Source organism: Zophobas morio, unplaced genomic scaffold, assembly GCF_036711695.1.
Source record: "Zophobas morio isolate AGI-343-1 ecotype UQ-CSIRO unplaced genomic scaffold, CSIRO_AGI_Zmor_V1 ptg000009l, whole genome shotgun sequence".
NCBI lineage: Eukaryota > Metazoa > Arthropoda > Insecta > Coleoptera > Tenebrionidae > Zophobas > Zophobas morio.
Window position 1 is genome coordinate 10,458,199 of NW_026972114.1, and position 26,816 is coordinate 10,485,014.

General features: G+C 32.3%; 1 protein-coding gene across 1 annotated transcript in view; it reads right to left on the reverse strand.

The window, feature by feature from the left end:
- The window catches only part of LOC135125857 (disintegrin and metalloproteinase domain-containing protein 19-like), a 56,295-nt gene extending 29,929 nt beyond the window's left edge, over nt 1-26,366 (reverse strand). Inside the window, exon 1 of the mRNA XM_064051582.1 lies at nt 26,159-26,366. Coding sequence (XP_063907652.1) covers nt 26,159-26,249 — 91 coding nt within the window. The 5' untranslated portion in view covers nt 26,250-26,366. The remainder of the gene's footprint in view (nt 1-26,158) is intronic.
- Between the last annotated feature and the right edge of the window lie 450 nt (nt 26,367-26,816).

Genomic DNA, 26,816 nt, shown 5'->3' on the forward strand with positions numbered 1-26,816 from the left:
AAACAAAGGGTGGACAAGTGGGGCTAACACTAACCAGGATATATCATTTGCAAAAATCAGTCTATCTAAGCAAGTGCTAGTAGCGCCCACTCGACCTTTATTTTCTTAGAGGATGTCATTTGCCAAAATCAGTTTTATCTTAGCAAGTTGTAGCCCCGCCCACCCGCCCTTTATTTTCTAAGAAGATATATCATTTGTCAAAATTAGTCTTATCTTGGCAAGTACTTTTTTGGCAGTTTAGTCTCATACAAATGATTAAGAAATAATTTCAGGGAAGCTGTTTAGGTCTGTTGTAATAATAGATCTCTAGACTTATTATTTAAAAAAAAATAACCTGTGAAATGCGAGCACAGAGAGCAGACTCAAGTCCCTGGGGTGTCTCCAACTTTAATCTTCATTCAAATTTCAAGATTCACCTTTTTCAGACAATGAAAAACGCTATCATTAATACTAATTTAAATTCCCAGGGACACCGACCAATAATAATAGTGAGAATGAATACACAAATTTTTCGGAATCGAAGACCATTCGAGAGAATCCGAAAAAATCCGAAAATAATTGAAAGAATATATGAAAATCCGAGACAATACGAGAAATCACGAGAGAGTCTGACTAAATTTCGGGAGGGTCGAAGAGATACGGAAAAATCCGAAAGAAACCCATAGAATATGAGAGAATCAGGGAGAATGTGAAATAATCCGAAAGAATCCGATTCAATCTGATAGAAACTGAAAGAATCAGAGAAAATCTAACAGAAGGAAGATAAAGAACCCAAAAATATAGAAAAATCCAAAGAATCTAAGGAATTTCGAAAGGAATTTGAAACAATTAGAGAGAATCGGAAAGAATCCTAAAATAAGCGAAAGAATATTAGAGAATCTGAAAGAATCCGTGAAATCAGGAGAGAATCTGGCTAAATTCCGACAGGATCGGAGAGATTCGGAAGAATGCGAAAAAAAATCCAGAGAATATGGGAGAATCTGAGAGAATGTGAAAAAATTACATAGAAACCGAAAGAATCTGAGAAAATCCAACACAAGAAATGTAAGGAACTCGAAAAACATCAAAAACCGAAAGAATTTCGAATGAATCGAAGACCATTTGAGAGAATCCGAAAGAATTCGAGAATAAGCGAAAGAATATGAGAAAATCCGAAACAATATGAGAAATCACCAGTGTCGAAGATACGGAAAAATCCGGAAGAAACTCAAAGAATATCGTAGAATCTGAGAGAATGTGAAAAAATCCAGAAGAACCTGAAAGAATCCGAGAGAAACCGAGACAATTACATAGAAACCGAAAGAATCAGAGAAAATCCAACACACAAAATATAAAGAACTCGAAAAACATCAAAAAGCGAAAGAATTTCGAATGAATCGAAGACCATTTGAGAGAATCCGAAAGAATTCGAGAATAAGCGAAAGAATATGAGAAAATCCGAAACAATATGAGAAATCACCAGGGTCAAAGAGACACGGAAAAATCCGGAAGATACTCAAAGGATGTCGTAGAATATGAGAGAATGTGAAAAAATCCAGAAGAACCTGAAAGAACCCGAGAGAAATCGAAATAAGTATATAGAAACCGAAAGAATTAGAGAAAATCCAACACAAGGAACATAAAGAACTCGAAATAATTTGGAAAAAATCCGCAAAAATCCGAAAATAAGCGGAAGAATATGAGAAAAACCGAAACAACGTGAGAAGTCACGAGGGTCGCAGAGGCACGGAAAAATCCGGAAGAAACCCAAAAAATATGAGGGAATTTGAGAGAATGTGACAGAATCCGAAAGGATCTGAAAGTATCCAAGAGAACTAAAGAAAATCTAACAGAAGGAAGATAAAGAACTCATAAAGCACAAAAAATCCAAAGAACTAAAAGAATTTCGAAAGTAATCTGAAACAATTAGAGAGAATCGGAAAGAATAGGAAAATAAGCGAGAGATATGAGAGAATCTGAAAGAATTCGGGAAATCAGGAGAGAATCTGGCTAAATTCAGACAGGATCGGAGAGATTCGGAAGAATGCGAAAGAAATCCAGAGAATATGAGAGTCTGAGAGAATGAAAAGAATCCGAGAGACTCCCAGATTATCTGATAGAAACGAAAGAATCTGAGGAATTCGAGAAAACCGATAAAAATCTGGACAATCCGAGAGAAAACAAGTAATCTAGGAACTAAGGAACCTAAAGAACAGCAAGAATACAAAGAATTCATAAAACGCTAAAAATGGGAAAGAATTTCGAAGGAATCGGAGAAAATAATTGAAAGAATATGAGAAAATCCGAGACAAGACGCGAAATCACGAGAGAGTCCGACTAAATTTCGGGAGGGTCGAAGAGATACGGAAAAATCCGCAAGAAACCCAGAGAATTTCAGAGAATCTGAGAGAATGTGAAAGAATCCGAAAAAATCTGAAGGAATCCAAGAGAATCCGAGACAATCTGTGTAAAATTCCTAAAACACAAATAAAACTTAACAAGAATCGGTCCAGCAATCTGTCTAATAAAATCGACACAGACGGAAACGGGCGACCTAATTTTTCCTACTCTAAGGGCCATGAAATAACGAGAAAACATGAAAGTAGCCGTTCGCCATATTACAATACTGCATTTAAAAGGGTCGTAATATAAAATATTTTTACGTAACCCTCGTTTTTTTTTTTAAGTCCTGAATATACGAGTTAAACAGAATAAAAAGGGAATTTATTTTTGAAAATTTTATATTTTTACTTTTAGCTCAATCAACTTTTTACTTCCTGAGCGTAAGCTACGAAAGTATTGTAATCGAGTCCATTGGACAACTAGCTACTTTAATGTTTTTTCGACGTTTCATGACTCCTAGAGTACGAAAAATAGGTTTTACGTTTCCCCTGTCTGTCTGCCGTCTGTCTGGATTTTTATTACACAGGTAATCTCTGAAATTACTAGGATCATCATGTAGATGGCAAAACGCTAATCAAAATTTGAATAATCATCCCCACCAACAATAGAATGACGTCATCTCCAAAATTTACATTACTAAATATTACTTAAATATTTGGTAAAAAGAAAAAAATATATAACAATAATTTTCAATTTTTAACTTTAAAACTGCAAAAACCGAATGCAGTTAAATCTTGCAAATTGTTATTCTTGGAAACATGATAAATCGTTAATCAAAATTTGTCTGTCATCTGACAATTTTGTCGAATAAATGTTCCTCAAATTTATTAGTGTTTTTGGAAAAAACTGAGTGTGATTAATTAATTAATCAGTCCTCTCCTGTACGTAGAAGAGACAAAAACAATCAAATTTCATTTTCTTTTAATCGCTAATGCTTGTAATCTAAACGTGTTAATTACTCGAATTTTTCCGAAGTATAAATATAAACAGTCGAAGTTAAGAATGTACTAAGAAACTGACAGTGACAATATCTATATTTTTCCCGTTTATTCCCCTTTATAGAGGTTTCTCAGACTATACTTCAAGAGTAAAGGAAGTTCTGCCGAAATACCTTTCGACCATTTTTTTTTAATAGGTAATATGGAAAAAACAATTATGTATATATGATTTTTTTTTCTGTTCAAATATCTAAAAATGGAAGATAATATAATAGTATCCATAAGAGCAACAAAGGTGATATGGAAACTTTATATTTGATGGTGGCAAAAATTTTCTGAAATTGTAGTTCGTAACCGTAAAAAAGTGCGATCAACAAAAATTATCCTCTAGGAGGCGCTGGGATTTTCGGTTATTTTTCTCACTTCCCACTGTATGCAGTAGGCGTACTCATCCAGCGCCAACTCGAAGCCTTTTTTTTATTGTATGTTACATATTTTATTGTTTATAAAATTTTAATGAAATCAAATTAAATGTTGTTGCGACATTTTTCCAAAAAGTTTATTTTACAATATTTTGAGATGGCGTCATCAATTTTGTGGACAGGATGAGTAGATAACTTTCGGTTAATGTTTATCATCTTCGGCATAATCTGAAAGTATAATACACACCCAAAATTTCAAAATAGCGTGTCAATAGTTCCGGAGATAAACGGAAACGGAAGCCTTGTAGTTTCCTATTTTACGAGCTTTAAAATGCCGAAAAACGTAAAAATGGTAAAATATACATAAATAAAAAACAACGCTTGGCAAAAATGTCGTTAAGAGCTTAACTGTGTATATAAACGAAATGGGTACGGAAGAAATCTCTAGAGTGCATGTTATTCCCAATGTACTTAATATTTGAAACGACTTCTAGCATTTCCATCTGTCGACCACAACGGGCAAATGGAATGGTCGTTTATCCACGTTGAAAGATATAAATGAAGTTGGTCGAACACTACGTGCACAATCTACAACTTATCTTCAACATGGGAAGTTCATTTTTCACGCATAGATTTTTTCGTCACACTTCTTGGTTTACATCGTCTCAGTCTTTTATTTTTTTTTTTTTATAAATGTAATTTTCTTTGTGTAGGTTAAAGATTAATTTACGACAAGATAAATACAAGATGTTTACTACATATTTTTGACAAATTATGACAAAGTATCATATTATTTCCTATAAGTATGAGTTGGTTATCAGATGCAACGTCACAGTCGGTTAAAAACATAAAAACATACACAATTGAAGCCCTACCAATCCACCACAAATGGCTTCCTAAAAACTGTTACGAATCCATGACAGTGTGAAGAATTAATTCCGCCCACCGCTCAATCGCTTTTATCACTTTATACAATAAGAGGAAATCGGTCTAGTGGGTTGACTGTGTTCCGTTGTTTGATTGAACTTTCAAGGCTATCGACCGTTTACTGGACGCCGTTGCAAACAGAACAAAATTAAATTTCGTTAAAACCGACCGAACCAAAACAAACACGATCATAAAACGCGCACTCATTCTATTACAAACTTTGCTTACATCTTGCAAGTGTCGAGAAAAGAGCTAATTTTAAACGATCTCAAAAGTAAAAATCTGCAATGGAAAGTTCGCAAGGATGTCGTTAAATTTACGACTTGATAAATGCAAAATTTACGACCTTATAAAGCGGAAGCTGCGGTTTCCCCAAAAGTAAAAACTGTTTATGCAACTGCATTTGCCGCCTATAAATCAAACCGGCCAGTCAGGAATCTCCACGTTGCGAACGGCTATTAATCAACCAATCGCAGCACCGCGATTCGGCGCCGGGTTTAATGCAAATCCTAATTGGGTTATCGGTGTAACGACTTCCGTCGCTTTGAGACGCCCCTAACAATGACAGCCGATTGTCGTACGCGGCCTTCTTCATTATCTGGGGTCAACGACAAGTGTAAATTTATCCGCTAAACAAGATAACTGAATTTTTGTGCAAAGCTTTGACAGGTATATCACGCGAAACCGTAACAGCGGAGTTTATTGACCCTCGGAAAAGTAGGTTTTACTGCACCGACTTGCAGCGACATTTTCTCGCATGCATTGACAAAATTAAAGCGCGTATCGAAGTTGCAAGGTCGAAAAAATCGTGTTGGCGAATTTCAAGGTCATTGCATAAGATCCCCTAAAACCATTAGAAAGTAAAATGAAATTACATCATTATGGTTATTGTTTCAAGATTAATTAATTACATTATGCATATGGGTTGCGACCTCGTTTTTTTATGTGCACTTTAGCTGAATTTAAATGTTAATTTCGTAGCAATGAGGAAGTTTTATCGATCCGACTTTTTTTTGGAAAATGTCCAGCTTTCGGTGGAGTCATAAATACCACATGTACGGTGTTGATAAACTGTGCACTGGTTATTATGTTACGAAATAATAAGCCTATCAGCTTCAGACTACATACAGGGGGCTATTTTAATCCCGCTTAAAATAGAATATTGTAAACTTTAATATTAGAGTGCAGGTGAAGTCTAGAAAGGACGGATGTTGTTGTTGTGTTACTTAATAATCAGCGAAACCCACTTTCTAAAATGACTATATTGAAGATTGTGCAATTTTTTGCCGCTTCCGAATTTGTCTTTGACCGTGAGCAGCCGACATTGTTGTTTTTTAACGTCATTCATTGTTAGCAACCTTGTTGCTTTACAAACAAGTTCGCCCAAAAGGAGCGAAACTTTTAGGCGAGCGAAGCTCGCGACGCGGCGTTGTTACCCTTACTTATTTAAACGCGTCTTATTATTTATGCTATATTATAACAATGACATTGAAAAGGTTAATTCCAATCGGCCAACAAATATTTACACGTCACTGTTTATCAATGAAGCCAGTCGAAGGTCCTGTTTATTAACAATAACATTTATTGCGGTAAACAGTTTGTTTAAATTGCAAGCGACGCAAAAAATTATGCGATCACGTTTTTCTCAATTCGACGGAACTCGATTGGCACAAGTGAAGTAATTAAATCTAACCTTCTGTTTTTCTGTGATAGAAGTGGCGCTAGTTCCGTGACATTTAACTAAGTCTAAGTGGAGTTAAATTGGGGCGGAATTAATTAGTCTTCGACCCTTGACATAAAGTGCAGCCGATGTTACCTAAGTGCATTCACTTCGCCGACTAAGAGCAGACGAAAATACAGATGGCGTAGGCGAAACATCTGCCTGTCACAATTAATTGTCGCCATTACGCTCTTACCTATCTACCAAATGTAATTGTTTATCGCTGTGAAGAAATTGAGTACACAAGTTGTAATGAACTCGAGAAAATTGCTGAAAATTAATTTCGTAATGGGTGCAACAAAGACAACTATAGGAGGGCTCTCAATTAATTTCGCAACAGATAACTATACGAGGACTCAATTTATACGGAAGCTTACTAAACGCGTTTCAAGTTTTTGTCTGGATGGGTTTGAATAAAGGGACGTCCACACCCTCTCCACTCCCTTAACCATCGACTTTCGTTTATTATACGCCATGTATTCAAAGCACAGATGACACATGGAGTCGAGACGGACCACCTGTTATTACTCTATTCAACCATTCGTGACCGTTCTTCCATTTTTCACAATTTCTCTTGTGAAAAATGTGCGATTTCAAAGGTTTCTCTCTGCATTGTTGACTTTAATAATGTGGTTCTTGCAGGGTGGACAAAAAGGGTAGAACGCAAAAATAAGCCTACTGAAACGCAAATCCTTTTTTATGTTCGTACAAATTAGATAATCGTTTAAGTGCAACGAGCTCTATTTGAAAGGAGCGGCTTAAAGTTTCAACATAACAAATTACTCTGTTATATTTTGAAATAGACAATTCAAAATTTGTTGAGCTAAATTACGTCACATTGCAAGAGCTTTTTCGCAGTCGGAATAAAGTTGCATTTAGTTGTAATTATGTGACGAGACAAATTGTTCAAGTCGAAAGGACAAGTCGTTTTATATAACAAGTAGTCGCGGCTATTTTTATTATTACGAGAAAGAAAAAGTTCGAGTGTAATTAAATGCGACAATTTAATGAAGGTTTGTGTTTTCTCGTAATTATTATGAACACTTTTCGACCTTAATACAACTAGACATAAAATTTAAATGTCGTCTACGCAAACATATAAATAACTTTTGTGTGGTTTAAAAAGTTAGGCCTAAGTTGGTCTTTTTTGATTACAAAATGTTCTACAGAATGAACGAAACGCCACATTTTCTATTTTTTCATGAACAGTCCAATTTCCGTAAAATTCTGGCAAAATAATGACGGATGTTCTTTACTTCCAATCATGAACACGAAAATGTTGGTCGCCCGTTTCCGTATGTCTGTCCAATCTGAAACAGTATCTCAAAAAATTCACTGATTATCTAGATTGTCTCAGAAACTGTTCATCCCATTTTCCTACAATTCTGGAACCGGTTATATTCTCATTAGTGTCAGTATTGGATTTTCTTATTTTTGTAAGCATTTTGTCTCCCCGTTCATCTGGAAATTAAAGAAACTTCGAAAAATAATTACCTATTGAAATTATCTGCCTAATTATTTACCCTCTACACAAGGGCATACAAAACCAAGGTTTCGTAACGCACATTTACTAAAAATACTGAAAGCTGAAACATCGGATATTTTTGTTTTCCGGTGACACATCCAGTGGTTAACAGTTTCTGCCGATTTTTGCGTTGTCCTACATCCCGTTCAAAACAAAACCATAAATGTCACATTTATTTAAAATTTTGTTAAACAACAAACACTCTCAAGAAGACAAGGAGTCTTCTAATCTGTGGTGCTATTAAAAAAGTAAACTGATACCAAACTGCGGCAGCACACCCAGCTTGGAGTTTATTAGAGTTGTAAGACACGTAATGTTTAAATATTAGTGAATATTTCGGTACATAATCTCTGGTAATGTTGCAATGTTTCTACACGAATATCCATGACTAGTACAATAAACACAGCTCAAGGGTCATTTAATTTTGGTAAATCACATCTCTGTTGTTAAATGTGTCGTATAACATTTACTTTTATGTAATGACGGTCGCTTAATTTCTCCCTAAATAAACACAAAGTTAAATTATCCTGTAAAAACATCCAAGGTTTAAGACATAATCCAAAAATGGAAGTTTGTGCAGGAGATTAGATCACCCACGTAATCTGTACGACAAGTTTCTCTTTTACAAATAAATGCGTATTTAAAGCGCGTAACAATTTATAACAATCCTGGAAAAATTTCATTTATATTCTTTAAAACGTGATTGAAATAGCTCAAAATAAATTTTGATACAACCTGAAACGAACATTTCATTTTAATCTAAGGTGCTTTTTGGGGAAATATTTCACTTCTTGCGGAAGAGAGGACTGACACTTTTGATAAATGCGCTCCAACTTTTTTACAGAGACGCCAAGTTTTAAGTTGTATGAAAATAAACCGCACCACGTACTTTTCCACTTTCTCTGTAATAAAGCGAATGTCACGAAAATAATTAATTTTGCTTAAAACGCACTGGACAGCACTACACCAAACTGTTTTTACCTTTTGTGACCATTACAAATCCACTTTCTTTGCCATATTAACGTTAGTGTATTTTGTGGACTCATTTAGAATAGACATTTTCATACCGCATGAACTTTCGTAACAACTCGTTAATTTTGTTTTCTTTGAAAGTTCACCGTCTTCCATTTTGTCTTTTCCATCTTTTCCTGATCTCATTATAGACCTTGTTCCAGTTTCATCTATGCTGTCCGGAGATTTCGATGTTGTAACTTTTTTCCCGTTCTCTGAACATCAGCACACTATTGTAATTATTATTTCGTTTTGTTTGTGCATTTATGAAACCCAAAGTTTCGCTTATTTCATCGTTTCTAATTCGTTCACGCCTTGATTTCGCGAGTGCACTTATCCAAAAATCCATTTCCGTGCCAATAAACACGTTTTCTTATTTGTCTTACATTTGTCAAGCCTTTATATATACGTCACTAAAACACGTGTTTTCTAATCAACAGCAACGATATGTTTCTTGTTCGCGCGTTTTCCTTATAGCATCTGTTTAGTCAGTTCAATATAGTCCCAAAGCTTTGCTACCCTTCCATCTTCATGTACATATATTAATTTTTGAATGTTTACTTACCCAGATTCCTACAGCTTTCCAGTCAAATAATTCGCAATTGCGAAGTCATGTAGAAGAGAGTGTAGAGAATACTAATGGTTTTCCTATGTTACAGCATTTTCCCTTCCATAAATTCCAAGTCTGTTCTAAATACTGAACGGTGTAGGTCACAAACTGGATTCTTATTTAAGCGCTTTTGTTCAATTTTCCATTGTTTCTGTAAGATTCGTAATATCGTTTTAATTTGTAAAAATTCTCCCACATAAATTTTTTAAACTGTTTGGCAAAGGGCAATAAGTTTGTTTTATGCAATTTTGGTAAACTTCAATTCCATCTGTTTTTTTTTTATGTTTTCTCTCTTTTATTTCGGTAACTTCATATAAGTATTTTCAGAGTTTGGATTTCTTCATTTTCCGATGTTTCAGTTTTACGCTTTTTCAATTTTTGACTTTTATAAAGTCTCAATTTTTGTATTTTGTTTTGATTTTCCCATTTCTTGACTTTCCACAGTTTCGACTGTTTTCAGTTTTTCAATCCTTCAATTTTTCGATTTCCCAATTTTCGGAAATTTCAGTTTTACGTTTTTAAAATTCTTCTCTTCTTCAATTTTACGATTTTTAAATATTTCGATTTTTGACTTTTTGATTTCTCACTTTTTCAATTTTTTAATTTCTCAATTTTTGGATATTTCAGTTTTTCCATTCTTCAGTTTTTCTTTCATTTTTCAATTTTGCGAAATTTCAGTTTTGGAATTTTTCAGATTGTTCATTATTCAATTTTTCGATTTTAAAATTTTTCAATTTCTCGATTTCTCAATTTTCCAATGTTTCAGTTTTACGTTTTTTCAATTTTTCCACTCTTCAATTTTTGACTTTTCTAAATTCTCAATTTTTCGTTTTTTAAATATCTTAGTTTTTGGATAATTAATTTTGGGATTTCTCAGTTTTTCCTTCATTTTTCAATTTTTCGAAATTTCAGTTTTGGGATGTTTCAGTTAATTTATTATTCAATTTTTCGATTTTACAATTACTCAATTCTTCAATTTTACGATTTTCAATTTCTGAATTTTCCGATGCCTCAGTTTTGCGTTTTTAAAACTTTTCTCCTATTCAATTTTACGATTTTTAAGTATCTCGATTTTTCATTTCTTCAGTTCTTCAGTTTTTAAATTTTTTAGGTTTTTGATTTTTCAATTTTTAAATTTTTAAGGTTTCGATTTTTTGACTTCACTTTTTTGACTTTTTGATTTCACCATTTTAAAATTTTTTAATTTCTCAGTTTTTGGATATTTCAGTTTTTCCATTCTTTAGTTTTTCTTTCATTTTTCAATTTTGCGAAATTGCAGTTTTGGAATTTTTCAGATTATTTATTATTAAATTTTTCGATTTTAAAATTTTTCAACTTTTCAATTTCTCGATTTCACAATTTTCCAATGTTTCAGTTTCACATTTTTTCAATTTTTCTACACTTCAATTTTTGACTTTTCTAAATTCTCAATTTTTCCTTCATTTTCCAATTTTCCGAAATTTCAGTTCTGGGTTGTTTCAGTTTATTTATTATTCAATTTTTCGATTTTACAATTATGTACTCAATTCTTCAATTTCACGATTTTCAATTTCTGAATTTTCCGATGTCTCAGTTTTACGTTTTTAAAACTTTCCTCTTCTTCAATTTTACGATTTTTAAATATCTCAATTTTTTTCAAATTTAACTTTTAGAAACTCTTTTTCGATTTTTTATTTCTTCAATTATTCAACTTTTCAAGATTTTAGGTTTTTGATTTTTCAATTTATCAATTTTTTAAAGTCTGATTTTTTGAGTTTTTAATTTTAAAATTTTTCAGTTTTTCTATTCTTCAGTTTTTCAATTTTTCAGGTTTATGATTTTTCAATTTTTGGATTTAAGGTTTCGATTTTTCGACTTTTTTGAATTTTCGATTTCTCAATTTTTTAATTTTTTAGATTCTCAATGTTTGCATATTCCACTTTTGCGATTTTTCAGTTTTTCCATTTTTTAATTTTTCTTTCATTTTTCAGTTCTTCGACATTTCAGTTTCGGGCTTTTTCAATATTTCGATTCTTTGGCTTTTCGATTTTTGACTTCTGGATTTTTCGATGTATCGATGTTTTTACTTTTTCGATTTTTCAATTTTTAAATTTCAGATTTTTCAATTTTTTGATGTTTTAATTTTTCAAATGCTTGGATTTCTTCATCTTTCGATTTTTCGACTTTCTAGTTTTAGACTTTCTGTTTTTCAATTTTTCGTTTTTTCAAATGTTCGATTTTTAATTATTCATTTTGAAAATTTTTGTATTTTTCAAGGTTTTGATTTTCCGATTTATCAAGACTTGGATGTTTCGATATTTTGATTGTTCATTTTCTTGATTAAACAGTTTTTCAATTTATAATTTTTCCATTTTTTATTTTGGCCTATTCGGTTTCTCAGTTTGTCCATTTTTCCGCTTTTAGATTTTCCAATTTTTCAACTTTTAACTTTTCGTTTTTTAGATTTTGGCTTATTTCGGTTTCTCAATTTTTCGATTTTTTGATTGAATGACTCTTTTGATTTATCAATTTTTTAACTTTTCGATTTTGGCCTATTTCGGTTTCTCAATTTTTCGACTTTTCGACTTCACGGTTTCTTGATCATTTGATTTTTCGATTTCTCGGTTTTTAATTTTTTACATTTCGGATTTTCCAGTTTTTCGATGTTTCAATATTTCAATTATCCGATTTTTCGGTTTTTAAATTTTTAGACTTGTGAATTTTTCATTTTTTAGATTTTTCGATATTTCTATTTTTCAATTTTGTAAATTCTTTGATTTCTCGATTAATCAAGAATTGGATGTTTCAATGTTTTGATTGTTCAGTTTCTCGATTTTTCGTTTTTCGGTTTTTCAATTTTTTGATGTTTCGATTTTTATATTTTTAGTTCTTCGATATTTGTATTTTTTAATTTCTCGGTTGTACGATTTTTTTATACTTCGATTTGTTGACATCTTAGTTTTTCGATGTTTAGATTTCACGATTTTTCAGGTTTTCGATTTTTATAATTTTAGATTATTATTTTTCATTTTTTCTTCTCAGTGTATCACACAATGTATCGAAAATACCACAAAAATTGTCACTAAAACATTTAAAAATTCATACAAAGTTGAACACAATGATCCCAAAACATAAAAATAACCACATTTTCCCGAAAAAAATCCATTCAATTATTACGATTTCAACAATATTGTTAATTTAAGACGTTTTGCTAGTATGAAACACAATTAAAGAATTAATTCTTAGTTAAACAAAAAAGTAGTTGCATGTCAAAATCGAGTGAAACATGTGACATTATATGTATTTGTAAATAAAATCATCTAAATATGTACCAAAAATGTGCACTTATTCCTTATAAAATCCGACCAACAACTATTTCCCGCACAAATTATAGTCCAAACCAACCATTAGAGTCGACACTAGCCTGAGCGCGCTCTGGTCTGTAGATCAAACAAGTTCTCAGGCGACGATATTATTTCAATAGATGTTTAGTTTTGAGGGTTAATTCAGACCTTAAGATTCGATCTCTAATAGTCATTGCAATGCATTCTTCGCTTTCTCATCAGAATTGAAAGCCATGACCTTTATTAGTAATCACCAGTATGTTGTGCGGTATTTCTTAGTTACTGCAATTTCAAGCCTTGCAACTATTGTATTGTTTTCAAAGTTAGCATTATACTAAAATCGTAGTCGCGTAATTAATGTGAACTAACTCCGTTCCTATTGGTTGGAAAACACGTCTCGTGAAGCCTCAGCAATCCAGCAGGACTTCAGCGCAGGCTGTTCATTCATCCAACCTACACGTAATCAAAGGATGCGAGAAAATCTGTTCTAGTGCTGCAACTTTTTAAACAATCTGGCTAAAGATAAATGGTGCTATTAGATTCAACTTATGCTCGAAAAACTCAAATTGTTAAAGCCTTTTCATCTTCGTTTATTTCACGCTAATAACTTCCTCGAGTAATCTAAATACAGGTTCTATTTTAAATTAGACTTCTGTGTTAGATAAAGATAATAAGTTCTGATTATTTCATGCTGTAAATTTACATGACTGTTTATGTTACCTATTTCGAAATTAGGTTATATGTAATTGAAAATGCAAGAATTCGAAAACTGTTTGTCCATTGATTATTAATAATGTCTAGCATCTAGTCGTAGTTTTTTTTAGTTCGTTATTAGACTCAAAATTTTTGAAATAACTTTTTTTCTAATAAAGATACATTGTTTTCAATCATATTTTCGGATGTTTCAGCGGTTCTACAAACGAATAGTAGAATATAAAGATTCTTAAAAGCATCACCATGATTTGACTATAAAAATTCTACAGTTGACCACACATTGATTCGTCAGGTGACGCCCTTCGTCTAGACACCATGTGACGCACCCTAACCACATTAATTAAAACATTCCCTAAAAGTATTGAACTGTTTTATTCCCCTACGAGCAGACCTTGGCAGGGAAAAAATCCTGTCAACTTAGTCACCATTGTTCTCTCCTAGAACCTATTCTCCTTCACCCATTTCCAATCCATTCACAATTCTCACACCGAGATTGGCGTCATTTCCACTTCCAAATTCCCCAAAATAGACCATCGCAAAAAATCGGCCAAACCACATGGTGAGAACAAGCCCAAATATACACACATCTGGACCATTTTGGGGTCCATCCCCCCTCCTCCCTATTTGTTTATGACACAGCACGTGTCGTATCGAACTTTCAGCTGCCCCCTAGCCATAAAAACGAAAATTACCGTTGCATTGTGTTTGTAAATGAAGAAGGGAGCGCCCTTATTTATTATCTTGGCGTTTTTATAAAGGAACACGCCTGTTTTTGTCTACGTTATCAGAGAGAATTACACGATAATCGCTTCGAGTATCAACATGTGCTTTAATAAGAAGAGAAAGGAGAATGAGACGGGCATGAGAACAGATGAATTGTCTGGGCTTTGACGCATTTTAAAACCGGATACTGCGCTCTGTACACGTTTCCTTTATACTTTTTTTTGATGTTTCGAAGTTGGAACAAAGAGATGAGTAAGAATATTTCGGATAGGTCCCTGCAGGATGCAAAAGCAACGTTTCCATGAATATTTTGTCCAGAAAGAGCGAAAAGGGCGAGCTTTATTGAAAAACATCAAAAAGACAACAAATTCTTCCATCTCTTTTACAAAATGTGTATTTACACAGTAAATTGTCTTTATCTGATACGTTGGTAAAATTTAAGAGCTTAATTCCAGTACATTGATATATATTGAGTGAATTTCTAATTTTACATAAATCTAAATATCTGTCTCCGGTTTTTCCAGATTTCCTTGCTTTTCCTTTGCTAATAACCTGCTTTTCGCAGAGCTATATCGGCAGTGTCTTGGGTGATTTGTGCCTCTATTATATCGTGTGGAAGAGTGCAGCTTTAAGCTTCAATTTACTGCATGTAATACGATATTGGCAAATAATTCTCTCTGAACATTAATGTCCCTTTTCCACGACACTATTTCACAAATGGATTTTTCTTTCTCTTTCTCCATTTTATTGCTTCCCAAGCATGGCTAGGAAAGTATTACAACAGGCTGGAGATTTGACGCATGGTTAATTTCATTTTTTTTGCTTGAGTTTCCTCCTACAATATTACAAAATAGTAGTTGTCGTTTTTATTAAATAAATAATCTTTGAAACTACTGGATAAATTGTTGTGAAATCATAAATAAACTGATTTTAAAAATACATATTATGTAATTGCTAAAACACTGGTTCTGTTCGTTCATCCCATCCAAACTATGATGACGTCATTTCAAAATCTTAAATTAGAAACCTTATTTAATGTATTCTTCATTGGACCTCTCTAAGAGGTACATTTTTATATTTTCTTTAGTTTTCTTGCTTCAAAATGCATTTGATTTTATTTTTAATGAATGTAATAATAACAAATGAAACAACAGCTACGGGACACTATTCTACAACAAGATCTTTGGAGGAATTTCCGACTTCAGATTTCCCGGTTTCGTTTAGCCGTCTTTTGATAGTGTTTTGAAAGAGTGATCTCCATAACTACAATATCGATTACCCTGAGATTTTAAATGCAGGAGGCGAAGCTAATTACATAAACGCTAGTCAAAAATTGTCTATTTATTCTCTCGAAGGAATTGGTGACGTCACCTCAAATTTTGTTATTAAAAAATAAGTATCTTTAATTTTCAATCTGTGGTTTAATAATCCGCACTTATTTTTAACGCTCGAGACGTAAAAAGAAGTTTAATTCAGTACATTTGTTACTATTAATATATGCCGAAAGCAGATAACCACCAGAAAAAATTGTATTTCCAATACATGGTTAACTTTGACTGTTTATGTTTATACATACTTCAAGAGTTGGACTATTAGCACCTACAGATAACGAGATCAGCAGCGGCATATCCAAGTATGCGTTTGCGTTAAAAGAAAATGAAATTTGATGAATTTTGTGTTCCTAAAAACAGAGGAGACGACTAATTAATTAAACTCCAAAGGACCAAAACTGAGTAGCTGTCATAACAATTATTATTATTTTATTGTTATTAAATATAGGTGGATGCGACTTTGCTGTATTCTTACACTATATCAACAATAAACAAAATCAAAATGGATTCATAAACTGCAAGTACAGGAGTACACTTGTTTATAACATTAAATAGCATTTACCATGCAAAATTTTGAGCAACCGGGGTAATGGGACAAATTTTTGTAACGATTTCTTATGTTTTTATTTTATTACTATCTACATGATATTCCTAATGTAGATACAAAATTTGATAACAAATAGGTAGACAAACAACAACGCTATACATATTTTTTTGTACTCTCGGGGTCATGAAACGTCAAGAAAACATGAAAGTAGTCATTCGTCGAATTGACCCTATAACAATATTTAGCTTACTCCCAGTATAAGTACATACATACTTCTCATGTTTTTAAGGACTGAAAAGAATGGTAACTTTTTCGAAACCAAATAAAAAATTGAGCTTTTCTTATTTTGAAAAAAAAAATGGTCCGAATGAACCATGCTATCCGTATGTTTCAAGTGAGTTTTTCTTTATTAAATTTTGTGGTGAGGTCATTAACTTTTCAGTAGGATTAATACATCAATTTGGATCGGTCAAATATATTACCAATAGCAACAGTATTCTATTTCCAAAATTGCAGATTGTAGGAAATTATGATAAATTGTTTTTGATTTAATGAATAAAATAAATAAGCAATCTAAAATACATAGTTACATACATACATGAAACACATAATATTGTGCATATTCTGTATGATTTATCCAGAAAAATTTTGAGATCACGTCATCAAGTTGCCGAAGGGGACAGATACACAAATTTTGTTTAGCGACAAACTTTGCACATTTCAACCATTTTAGAATAATAGGTTTCATTCAATTTTCAAATTTTCTTGTAGAATTTTGATTTTTTATGGAAAATTCAGATGGCTCAGGTCAAAAATGTGACAAATATAAACCATACATTAATTTCCGCACCCGTGCCCGACCAATCACAACAAAGTACATCGGCGCCAAGTCCAAACTGGCCCAAAGTCGAGCTTTCATCTGTGTAGTCTGAGCATTTTTTTTAATTCGCATCGCTTTTGATGTTTTTAAGATTTTTAGGATTTCTCAGTATTTCGATTTTTATTTTGAAGTTCTTGCGTTTCTTAATTTTTTGTTGTCGATTTTTCAGTTTCTCGATTTTTATTTCGTCAGTTTTTTTAGGTTTCAATGTTATAATTTTGAGATTTGACAATTTCCCGTTTTTTCGATTTTTCCATTTTAAGATATTTTTTTGATTTTTTGATTTTTCAATTTGTTTTTTTTTTATTTACTGATTGTTGATTTTTTTTGTTATCCGATTTTTTACTTTCGCTATTTTTTCAACATTTCGTTATTTAAATTTTTTTTTATTAACAGTTTTTCAATGTTTACTTTGACATTCTTCAACTTTTGAATTTTACAATTTGTCGATTTTTCTATTTCTAGAAAATTTTGTTTTCCGTAGTTTTCTATTTCTCTATTTTTAATTAATCAGTTTTTCGATTTTACAGTTTCTTTTTTTTCAATTTTTCAAATTTTCAGTTGTCTTTTCAATTATCGAAGTTTTCAGTTTCTCAATTTTTAAGATTACAATTTTTTAGAGATGTACCGACTATAGTCGGCCGACTGTTCCGCTTTGCTAAAACCGGTTTATAAATGCAACAGATGGTGTGTTTTTTTTTTTATTTTTCTGACTACCTTAAAAACTTGTTTTATTTTAATAAAAGGAATAACTAAAGTTTCTTTGTTTTCCAAAATATGTGTTCAATTTGTTTGGATAATTTTAACATTTAATTTTTTGTAGTAACTCAGTACAAAAATAAAGAATAACACAATTTAGGGCAGTTTTTTTGAAAATTTTTGGAAATTTTGAATTCGCTTTGCGTGTTTATTGGGCCAGATATCGTGACGGCGTAACTAGCGGAAGATTATCTACACTTTGACACCAACTTTCGGTGGATTAAACCAATTGTAACAGGTTTTAACAAAGCCGACTAGTCGGCCGACTATAGTCGGTACATCTCTACAATTTTTAAACTTCTCGGTGTTCAAGTTTCTTTTTTTCTATTTTTGATCTTCAATCTTGCAATTGTTGGATTTTTCTGTTTTTTAAATTTTCAGTTTTTTCATGTTTAAGGTTACAGTTTTTCCTTTTCCAATTGTTGACCTCTTAATTATTCGATTTAGAGTTTCTTTATTTTTGCATTTCCTCGATTTCTCAATTTTTAAATTGTTCGGTTTTTCAATGTTTCTTTCTCGATTTTTCAGTTTTTTGATTTTTTAAAATTTCACTTTTAATAAGTTTGTCCTTTTGTTGAAAAATTAAAAAACGAAAAATTGAGAAAATGAAACATTAACAATAAAGTACTTTCTTAGTATGTAACTCCAAGTTGTTTCGTTTCTTCGATTTTTTATTTTCTCAATTCGAGATTTTTAAATTTTTGTTTTTTTTTAATTGTTAATTTTTCGATTTTTCCGTGTTTCGTTTTTACATTTTTCGATTTCTCGATTTTTTAGTTTTTCGATTTTCATTACGATTTTTATTGTTCAGTAAAATTTTTGTATGTTTCGATTTTTTAATTTGCAGATATTTTAATTTTTCGATTTTACATCTTTTTACAATTGTTCATTTTTTCGATTTTTCAATTTCTCAACTTTTAATTGATCACTTTTTCAAGTTTCCATGTTACAAATTTTCAATTTTACGTTTTTTTTTCAAATTTACAATTTTGTAATTGTTTTGTTTTAAATTTCCCGATTTTTAATTTTTCACTTTTTTTAAATAACCATTAGGATTTTTTTTCAAGTGTACAATTCTTGGCTTTTCAATTACCCGATTTTTCAGTGTTTCGTCTTTTCGATGTTACAATTTTTCAGTTTTTCCATGTTTCTTTTTTACAATTTCTTAATTTTTTAGTTTTTCGATTTTCATTTTAAAATTTTTGGATTTTGAAATTTTTGTATTTTTGATTGTTTAATTTATAGAAGTTTTTGTTTTTCGTTTTTTCAATTTTTCACTTTCTCGATTTTTAATTAATCAGGGTTTTCAGCTTTCAATATTACAATTTTTCGATTTTTCAATTGTTTTTTCAATTTTTCCATTGTTCAATTTCTAAATTTTTTCATTTTTCGATTTTTCAATTTTTAAATTTTTCGATATTTCAAGTTTCCTTTTTCAGTTTTTAAGTCTTCAAGTTTTCTCCATTTTTTGATTATTCAATTTAATTCAAAATTTCGGTTTGAATAAATTTGCCCTTTTGTTGAACAATTAAAAAATGAAAATCGAGAAAATGAAGAAATAAAAACCGAGAATTTGAAAAATTTTATATCGAAAAATTGCAGAACTGTTTCTTTTTGTCGATTTTTCAATTACTTGATTTTTAATTGTTTTGTTTTTTGATGTTTCAGTGTTACAATTTTCCGGTTTTTAAAAGTTCAGTTTGAATAAATTTGTCCTTTGTTGACAAAAGGAAAAATAGAGAAAATGAAAATTAAAAATCCCGAATTTGAAAAATTTTATATCGAAAAATTGCAGAATTGCTCCGTTTTGTCGATTTTTCAGTTTCTCGATTTTTAATTAATCAGCATTTTGAGGTTTCAATATTACAATTCTTCGTTATTTCATTTTAAAATCTTTGGATTTTGAATTTTTTTTTTTTGTATTTTTTCGATTATTTAATTTACAGAAATTTTTGTATGCTCAACTATAAGGTGTCCCATGAGAGGATCACGCACCATGCTCTATCCAACTGAGCTATGTGACTGATTCATTGCGTCCCCTTACACTAGTTTAAAAAATTGTTATTAATTTTCGATTTTTTTGCAACAATCTAGGTAACAAATAAAGATGGGTTCATAAACCACAAGTACAGGTATTGGTTATTTATAAAATTTAAATAGGATTTACCATGCAAAATTTTCGGACACAGTCATAGAATGATGGTGGGGATGATTAGAAGAATTTTGCTTGACTTTTTACCATCTACATATAAAATTTGATAATTGGAATAGGAATAGGAATAGGAATAGAAGACCCACTTTCCACATTCTTGGAGTCAGGGAAGGCTAAGAAAACATCAAAGTGGTTATTCACCGGATGGACCTTTCTACAATACCTACTTCCTCAGCGTACGTGCGGGAAGTAAAAATGTTACTTTTAGCAAATTTTTTCATAATTTCTGGTTATTTCACTAGTCTATGCAATAAAAAACGTCCAAAAAGCGTTCATACTCTAGCTATAAATCAACTATCTGGGGAATTTTTTAAAACTAGAGCTGCATTATGCTTTGTTCCGAGTGTTTTAAGTTGGGTTGCAGAAAATTTCTTTTTGGAAAAGGAGACGATTTATCTTAGTTTTCATGTTTTGCTGGTGTTTTTCGTTGATAAATATATTGGCAAGATTTAAAGTGGTCAATCATACACTATAGTCTTATAATTCTAAAAGGTGGTGGGAATCTCTAAATAACTCGCTGATCAATGTTCAAGATTTCAAAATTTAAACCATATACCACTACAGCTGCTACTGCTTTCAATAAAAATACAACACTGAACACAGAACTATTCAGGAAATGTGACTAACAGGATGTTAACAATATTTACTCGGTAAAGTTAAATTAGAAAAGTTATATATAAAGTTAAACATATCTTATCCTTGTTAAATTTATGATAAAAAAAATATATAATAAATACTTCGCTTTGCTTCTTAAAAACTAAAACTGACACAAACACCTTAAAAAAACACGTTTGTTTAATTGTTTAGAATTTATGCTAACCAGTTCAAAATAATAAACTGGTTTTTAATGACCCTTTTAGTATTTTCAAATCTTATTCAATAACTTGTTGTTACTTTTTGTTTCATGAATGATTCGTACATCTAAGTGGGCACTGTCGTAATTATTCTGACAGCTGACATAGTAATCATGTTAATTAAAATTTAAAAATATCTACCATTACTAAGATGTGGCAAATCTGCAGCATTTGTAAATTTCACACGTACGAAACATTTATGAAATCCCTGTATATGTAGCGCGTTGCTGTTTAATTATATTTCCACCCTGTATACACAATGTGACCAAAGAGTTCATGTAATGGACCGATTTATTGAAACTGTAGTCTTTCAAAACAAGTGAAAATCGCGAACAAAAGCTACAATACGAAATGAAAAAAAGGCAAGCTGTGGAAGCCCTGTACCAACAGCTTTCAAATTGACCCAATCAGATGAGTCATCTCAGGTTGCATGGCCGCGCCGTAGCCATGGCAACGAACTACCTCAACATCGGTCATTCGATCCGGAAATCCTGATCGATCCCGCCATTTCAATCGGGAATTCAAAACTCCGTCCCTATAGGTATTTATTTACTGGCAGTTTTCAGCAATTGGTGTCGGCGATAACCGATAACAGACATCGCCGATTCTATTTCCATCTGAAAGTGGAAAAAACCATTCGATACATTTGTCAGGCCGAATTTTTCACTTATTGGTGTAGCGCCAAGTGAATCAGAGAACCAGTTTAGAATAGCCGATTTATATTCAAGACGGCATTTCCGGCACGACGCCGCCTAAATTCAATCTCTAACGACGTGGTGCAGTCACCGTCGAGTAGTCGTCGTTGCTAAATGATTATTAAAAATTCAAACAATGAAACGCGAAGGTCAGTTTGTTCTAATTAAACATTCAACGCGTTAGCAATTGAAATTACACATTTACCGGGAAACGTCTCATTATTTAAATAAAAATACCGCGTGAATCATGCGAAAGGGCACATTTTTTACGTCGCATAGAACTGTTGATTATTTTAATGTCGACAAGGAAGTGGTTTCCTGCATTGATTGATTGGATAACACACTGACCTTAAAACCTGCGGTTTTTCTTAATCTTAATTGTTGTGCACAGCGAAGGAAACCGAGGATTGTAGGCGCCTAAAGAGGCGAGGGTGAGGCGAGAGGGTGCCAACAATGCCGAAAGTTGGGACTGTGTGGCGAGTGGGTTGGCTTCGGTTCAATGAAATTTTATTAAAAAGGCAGTGGGATGCCAAGAAATGATTTGTTTGTATTACGGACGCGTTCAAAGGTCGAAGCTCGGGTCGAATATTAAGTTTTCGTAGGTGAAAGCCCGAAGTTGCGAATAAATGTCATTGCATAGCCAAAAAATAAAGTCACTGGTACCGGTTCTGGGCAAGATATTTATGTCGCCCAGTTACGACTTGCATTCAACAAAAAGTGGAGTCACAAATTTTGCTTGACGTTAATAATGCAAGAACAGGTGTTCCAAAAATAAAGCAAAAAATGCGGAGCATGATTAAGCGCTTCGTTATAAATAGAATTGCGAAAATAATTTTCATTCTCACGTATCAGTTTTGAAAAAAAAAAAAAAATTGAAATCAAAATTGGTCCCATAAGATATACAAAAAAAACCTGTACGCATTGCTTTTTGGAAATTAAAATTTCAACGTAACTGAATTCATAGAAGTGAAACTTGACAACTTCACATGAAAAGATCTCCACCTAGATGAGTCAACTTTAAATGAACATCATTTTGATACTCATAATGGTAATTATATTGGTTCCCAGAAAACTAGTCACTATCACTAGTCATCAACATTGGTAAAGTTTTTACACTATTGGACTACTGGCGTCAAAACAGCATAATCAAACATCGAATGCAAGATATAAAAATATTAAGTTATTTCTAACTGTATAAACATTTTTTATAACATGTTACTAAACTCAGCTGGCTATGCGAAACGCGCTCAAATCAAATGGTAAATGGGTGGCCGTTTTTTATTATTTTATCAAATCTAGATGTCCAAAGTGAAAAATAAGGGCGGATCAATAAACCACAAATATAAGGGAATATCATTTCCTAAAATTTAAGTTGTATTTACCACCTCCACGAAATTTCTAAAATACAGCCAATTGCCAACAGCGACCCACAAAGAGGCAAACGAAAACGAGCAACCCACCTTTCCATACCCTAGGAGCATGTAATGTCGAGAAAACATGGCAAATGGATCCTACTACAATATTTATTGCTTACTAACTAGTTATAGTTTCCTCAAACCTATAAGGTGTTTATGGCTTTGACGTTTAAAGTACTTTACAGCCGACCCTTCATAAAGCTTAGTAAATGTAAACCATGCCACGTGCCAGGGACGGCCGAGACGCGAAGGACCGGACTAAGAGTAATTTTGTTTTTAACGTTTCTTCCGTACCTTAATTATTTAATCATTATTCTGCACATTTGAAAATATTATTAAGATACTGAAAGCAAAAAACATAAAATCTTTAATAAGAACGATCGCAATCATAGAAAACTGGTCCACTAAGTTTTTTGATAAATCAAATAATTTTGACGATGTCACCGTCCTTAGTTTCAAATCCAGAGGGTACATTCATATTGCTGTTATATTAAAAATAATACATGACTAGAGAGCGAAAAGTATGCAGCAAAATTTTGAGAAATATGATCATGTAATATGCTTGAAATTTATGCAAATATGCTGCAACTTTATTAATATATGCAGAGATATGCAGTTGCATATCCTCCAAAAATTGAAAAGAAGTGTAATAACACAACTAAATTTATTTACAAATTATAAAAACAGGTTTATCAAGCTTAATTTTTTTAATAAAAAATACATAGATAAATAAAATTTTTAAAAATTATTGTCTTACATTAAATAGTGACAAATAAATAAAAATTAATAATAATAGGCCATTTAATTAGTATTTTTGTAGCAATTTATTTTTAAATACTTTTCGAAATATTGTAGCAAAAAATTTTGCCGATGATCCGAAAACATGTTTGTTAATAGAAATGCGGTTAGTAGCAGAAGCTACAAAACACAGTGCCTTCTTGAAGAATAAATTCAGGAAAAGACCAGTACAGGGCACGGCTGATAAAACCGTTAATTGTTAATTTAGAAGAGTCGAGTGATGATGACAGTGACTATTTCGATCAATAAGTAGTAGTAGTTAATAAGTAAATAGTTGTGTATGTCAAAATTCTAACTAATTTGTTGTAATAAAAAATGATTGAGTACAAAGTTACTTTGTTTTTACTTAAAATAAATAAATCGAAAGGCGCAGTTGTCGGTAAATGCAAAACTCAGTCCTGCCCTGTGCTTTTACCAGAAAAGGTCTTTTCAGGTAGGTATCGGTGAGCGGGTTTAAGGCATCCGGTTGTGGCGGCCTATTGAATTAGAATGGGAGTCAAATTGGTGTGAAGTCATAAACGCCTTATATCTTTGAGGGAACTCTACTACATTGTGTATTTCATTTTTGGTTTTGCGCCAAGGAATCCAATCCAAAATATACAACGTATGGTGGTGAATGATCAGACATTTTTTGTGAGCTATTAAAAAAAAATCTTTGACGCAGTTAATGTACTCCTTCAGGAATAACAATTTACAATACATATTTTGAAACATACATGGTGTTAGATTCATCGGTTACACATTTTCTTAAAAGGAGCACCTATATAATTTTACGGATGTACATAGATGGTCTATATGTATATAAAAATGGGAAAAAGACATTAGATATAAAAGCTTGTCCATAATAGTTGTCCATATATTTGTTTTTATGAAAAAAAAATCATATTTAAAAATCCACACACATTCTTAAAAATGAAGGTATGAAATTATGCATACAACTTTTTTAGTTGGTCCCTTTAACAGACGTATACAAAGTTTAACAAGATATATAAACTTATTTTGTGTATTATATACACACGGTGATTTATTAGTTTTCCCACGTTTCTCAAACGCCACACCCCGTACTTTATAACATCTTCGAATTAGTCACTCACTAGGTTTCACTAGCAGTAATTCCAAAAATATATAGGGTGCTATGTTTAATGGGGTGTAACTTTCGAAAGAAGAATACTTCATATTTGTATGATATGTATATATTATTTATAGATCTTTGAAGCAAATGTTAAGTTTGGCAAGTTGTATCAAAATAATAAACCCATCTTCCAGTGCATGTTAAATTGGAGCATTCTGGGTATATTATTCCTACTATTATTAAGCTCATATGTCGATATTAAGCTTATTTTAATTATCTATCACATTAAACTTTCATTAAACACTAAAGAAATTTATGACTATCTTTGCCATTCATGATTGGTAAACAATTTTCAAAATGTTATAAAAACTTAACAACTGTGTAATGTTTTGCAGCATTCTAAAACACTCGTGTATACCACAAAACAGCTAGTTCTTGTAGTGCCGCTTTCAAAACTCTCCAAGATTTCTACTTTTTTAGTAGATTCGGGCTTGTTTCAAAATCGTACTTTAATAAGTGTCTCTTCTATTTTCACCCTCGATGTGAATGCACTGAAAATTACGAATCGAGGTTAATTAAAGCAGTAAATCGACTCAAAACCGGCTAAATTTAAAAAATACTTGCTCTAAAAGGTTAATTCGATAATCTGTCATATGTTTCATTTCACACCAAGGCTACTACGACCGCACTAAAATTTTTCATTACTCACACTTGTATCTACCCAACAAATGCATTCTAACTTTATTGTTTTACGATTCTTCGAATCCGATATCAAAAGTTCACTCTGATAAATATGTGGTCAATGTTTCGCTTCATACTGCATTTGGGTTAACAATGCATCCGCTTTCTTTTTTTGAACTCATTTGAATATCCCAAACCGTTTTGATTCCAGACGTTGGCAGCGCTTAAAATTCGAATAAAAAACTCCTCCAGAGCTATAAAAAGCTTTTAGTTATCGAAGCTTTCAATCAACGTCAAGATGGTACTTAACACCATTACCGAACCCCCTCAACCCCCGACACTCTTCAAGGTCAGTGGCCGACTTGCTGTTCAAAAATTAAAAACTGCTACAATAACAAAACGGAAATCCCTGAAATGGGAAATTAAATGTGTCGGTGTTTACACATACACATCCTTTAGAACAAAGAGTGCAGTGTTTACTTTTTTATGCACCTTGGGTCAACAAGGAGTCATTTATTTTCATAGAAACAATTAATTAAGAGGAGTTTTTAAATGTAATTTGGGTTGATTGGAAAAAGGGTCGCCGCAGCACCCCTCGAAAGACCTAAATTACACTTACTTCTTCCAGTAGGTTGAGTTATATCCTGGGTAAGGACGTGCTGCAAGGATACTAACAACACAAAGCAAACATAATGCACTATATCCGCCATATTACCACTGAACAACTGGTCACATACTGCACAAAAGACCGACTTCTTTCAAGAGCCAAGACAGACCGCTACAACACGTCTTCGCTGTTGTGCTCACCGAGGCCGAATAACAGAACAGTCACACTGCAACTGTGGATAAGGTTGGAGACGTGGTCGGAAAACTGACAGCGGCGCCATCGTGCAACAGTTTGGAACATCTCTTGAAGGAAACTGACACAAGTTTATAAGTCGTGGCTTGGTCGATAAACCTGTTGACACGTCCAAAATAAGAAAAGTCCGCCCCTGGAAGTTTTGTTTCAAGTGGGCGACAATCGAAAGACCAAAATCCTTTAAAAAAATAAAATAAAGGACGAAATCCAGGGGCGAGATAACTTGAATGGATAAAACCTTCATTTTTTACTTGTTTAATCCTAAGTCTATTTATCACCCTTGCGGGTGTCAGGCGGGTGGTTGATTTATTGCATTGGTTTCCTTGTCCATGCTTCCTTTTATCCTTTTATCCTTTTCTCTTTTGTGATTGTCTACCTATTGCATCAGTTACTTTAAATTCCTTTGCCCACATTTTTC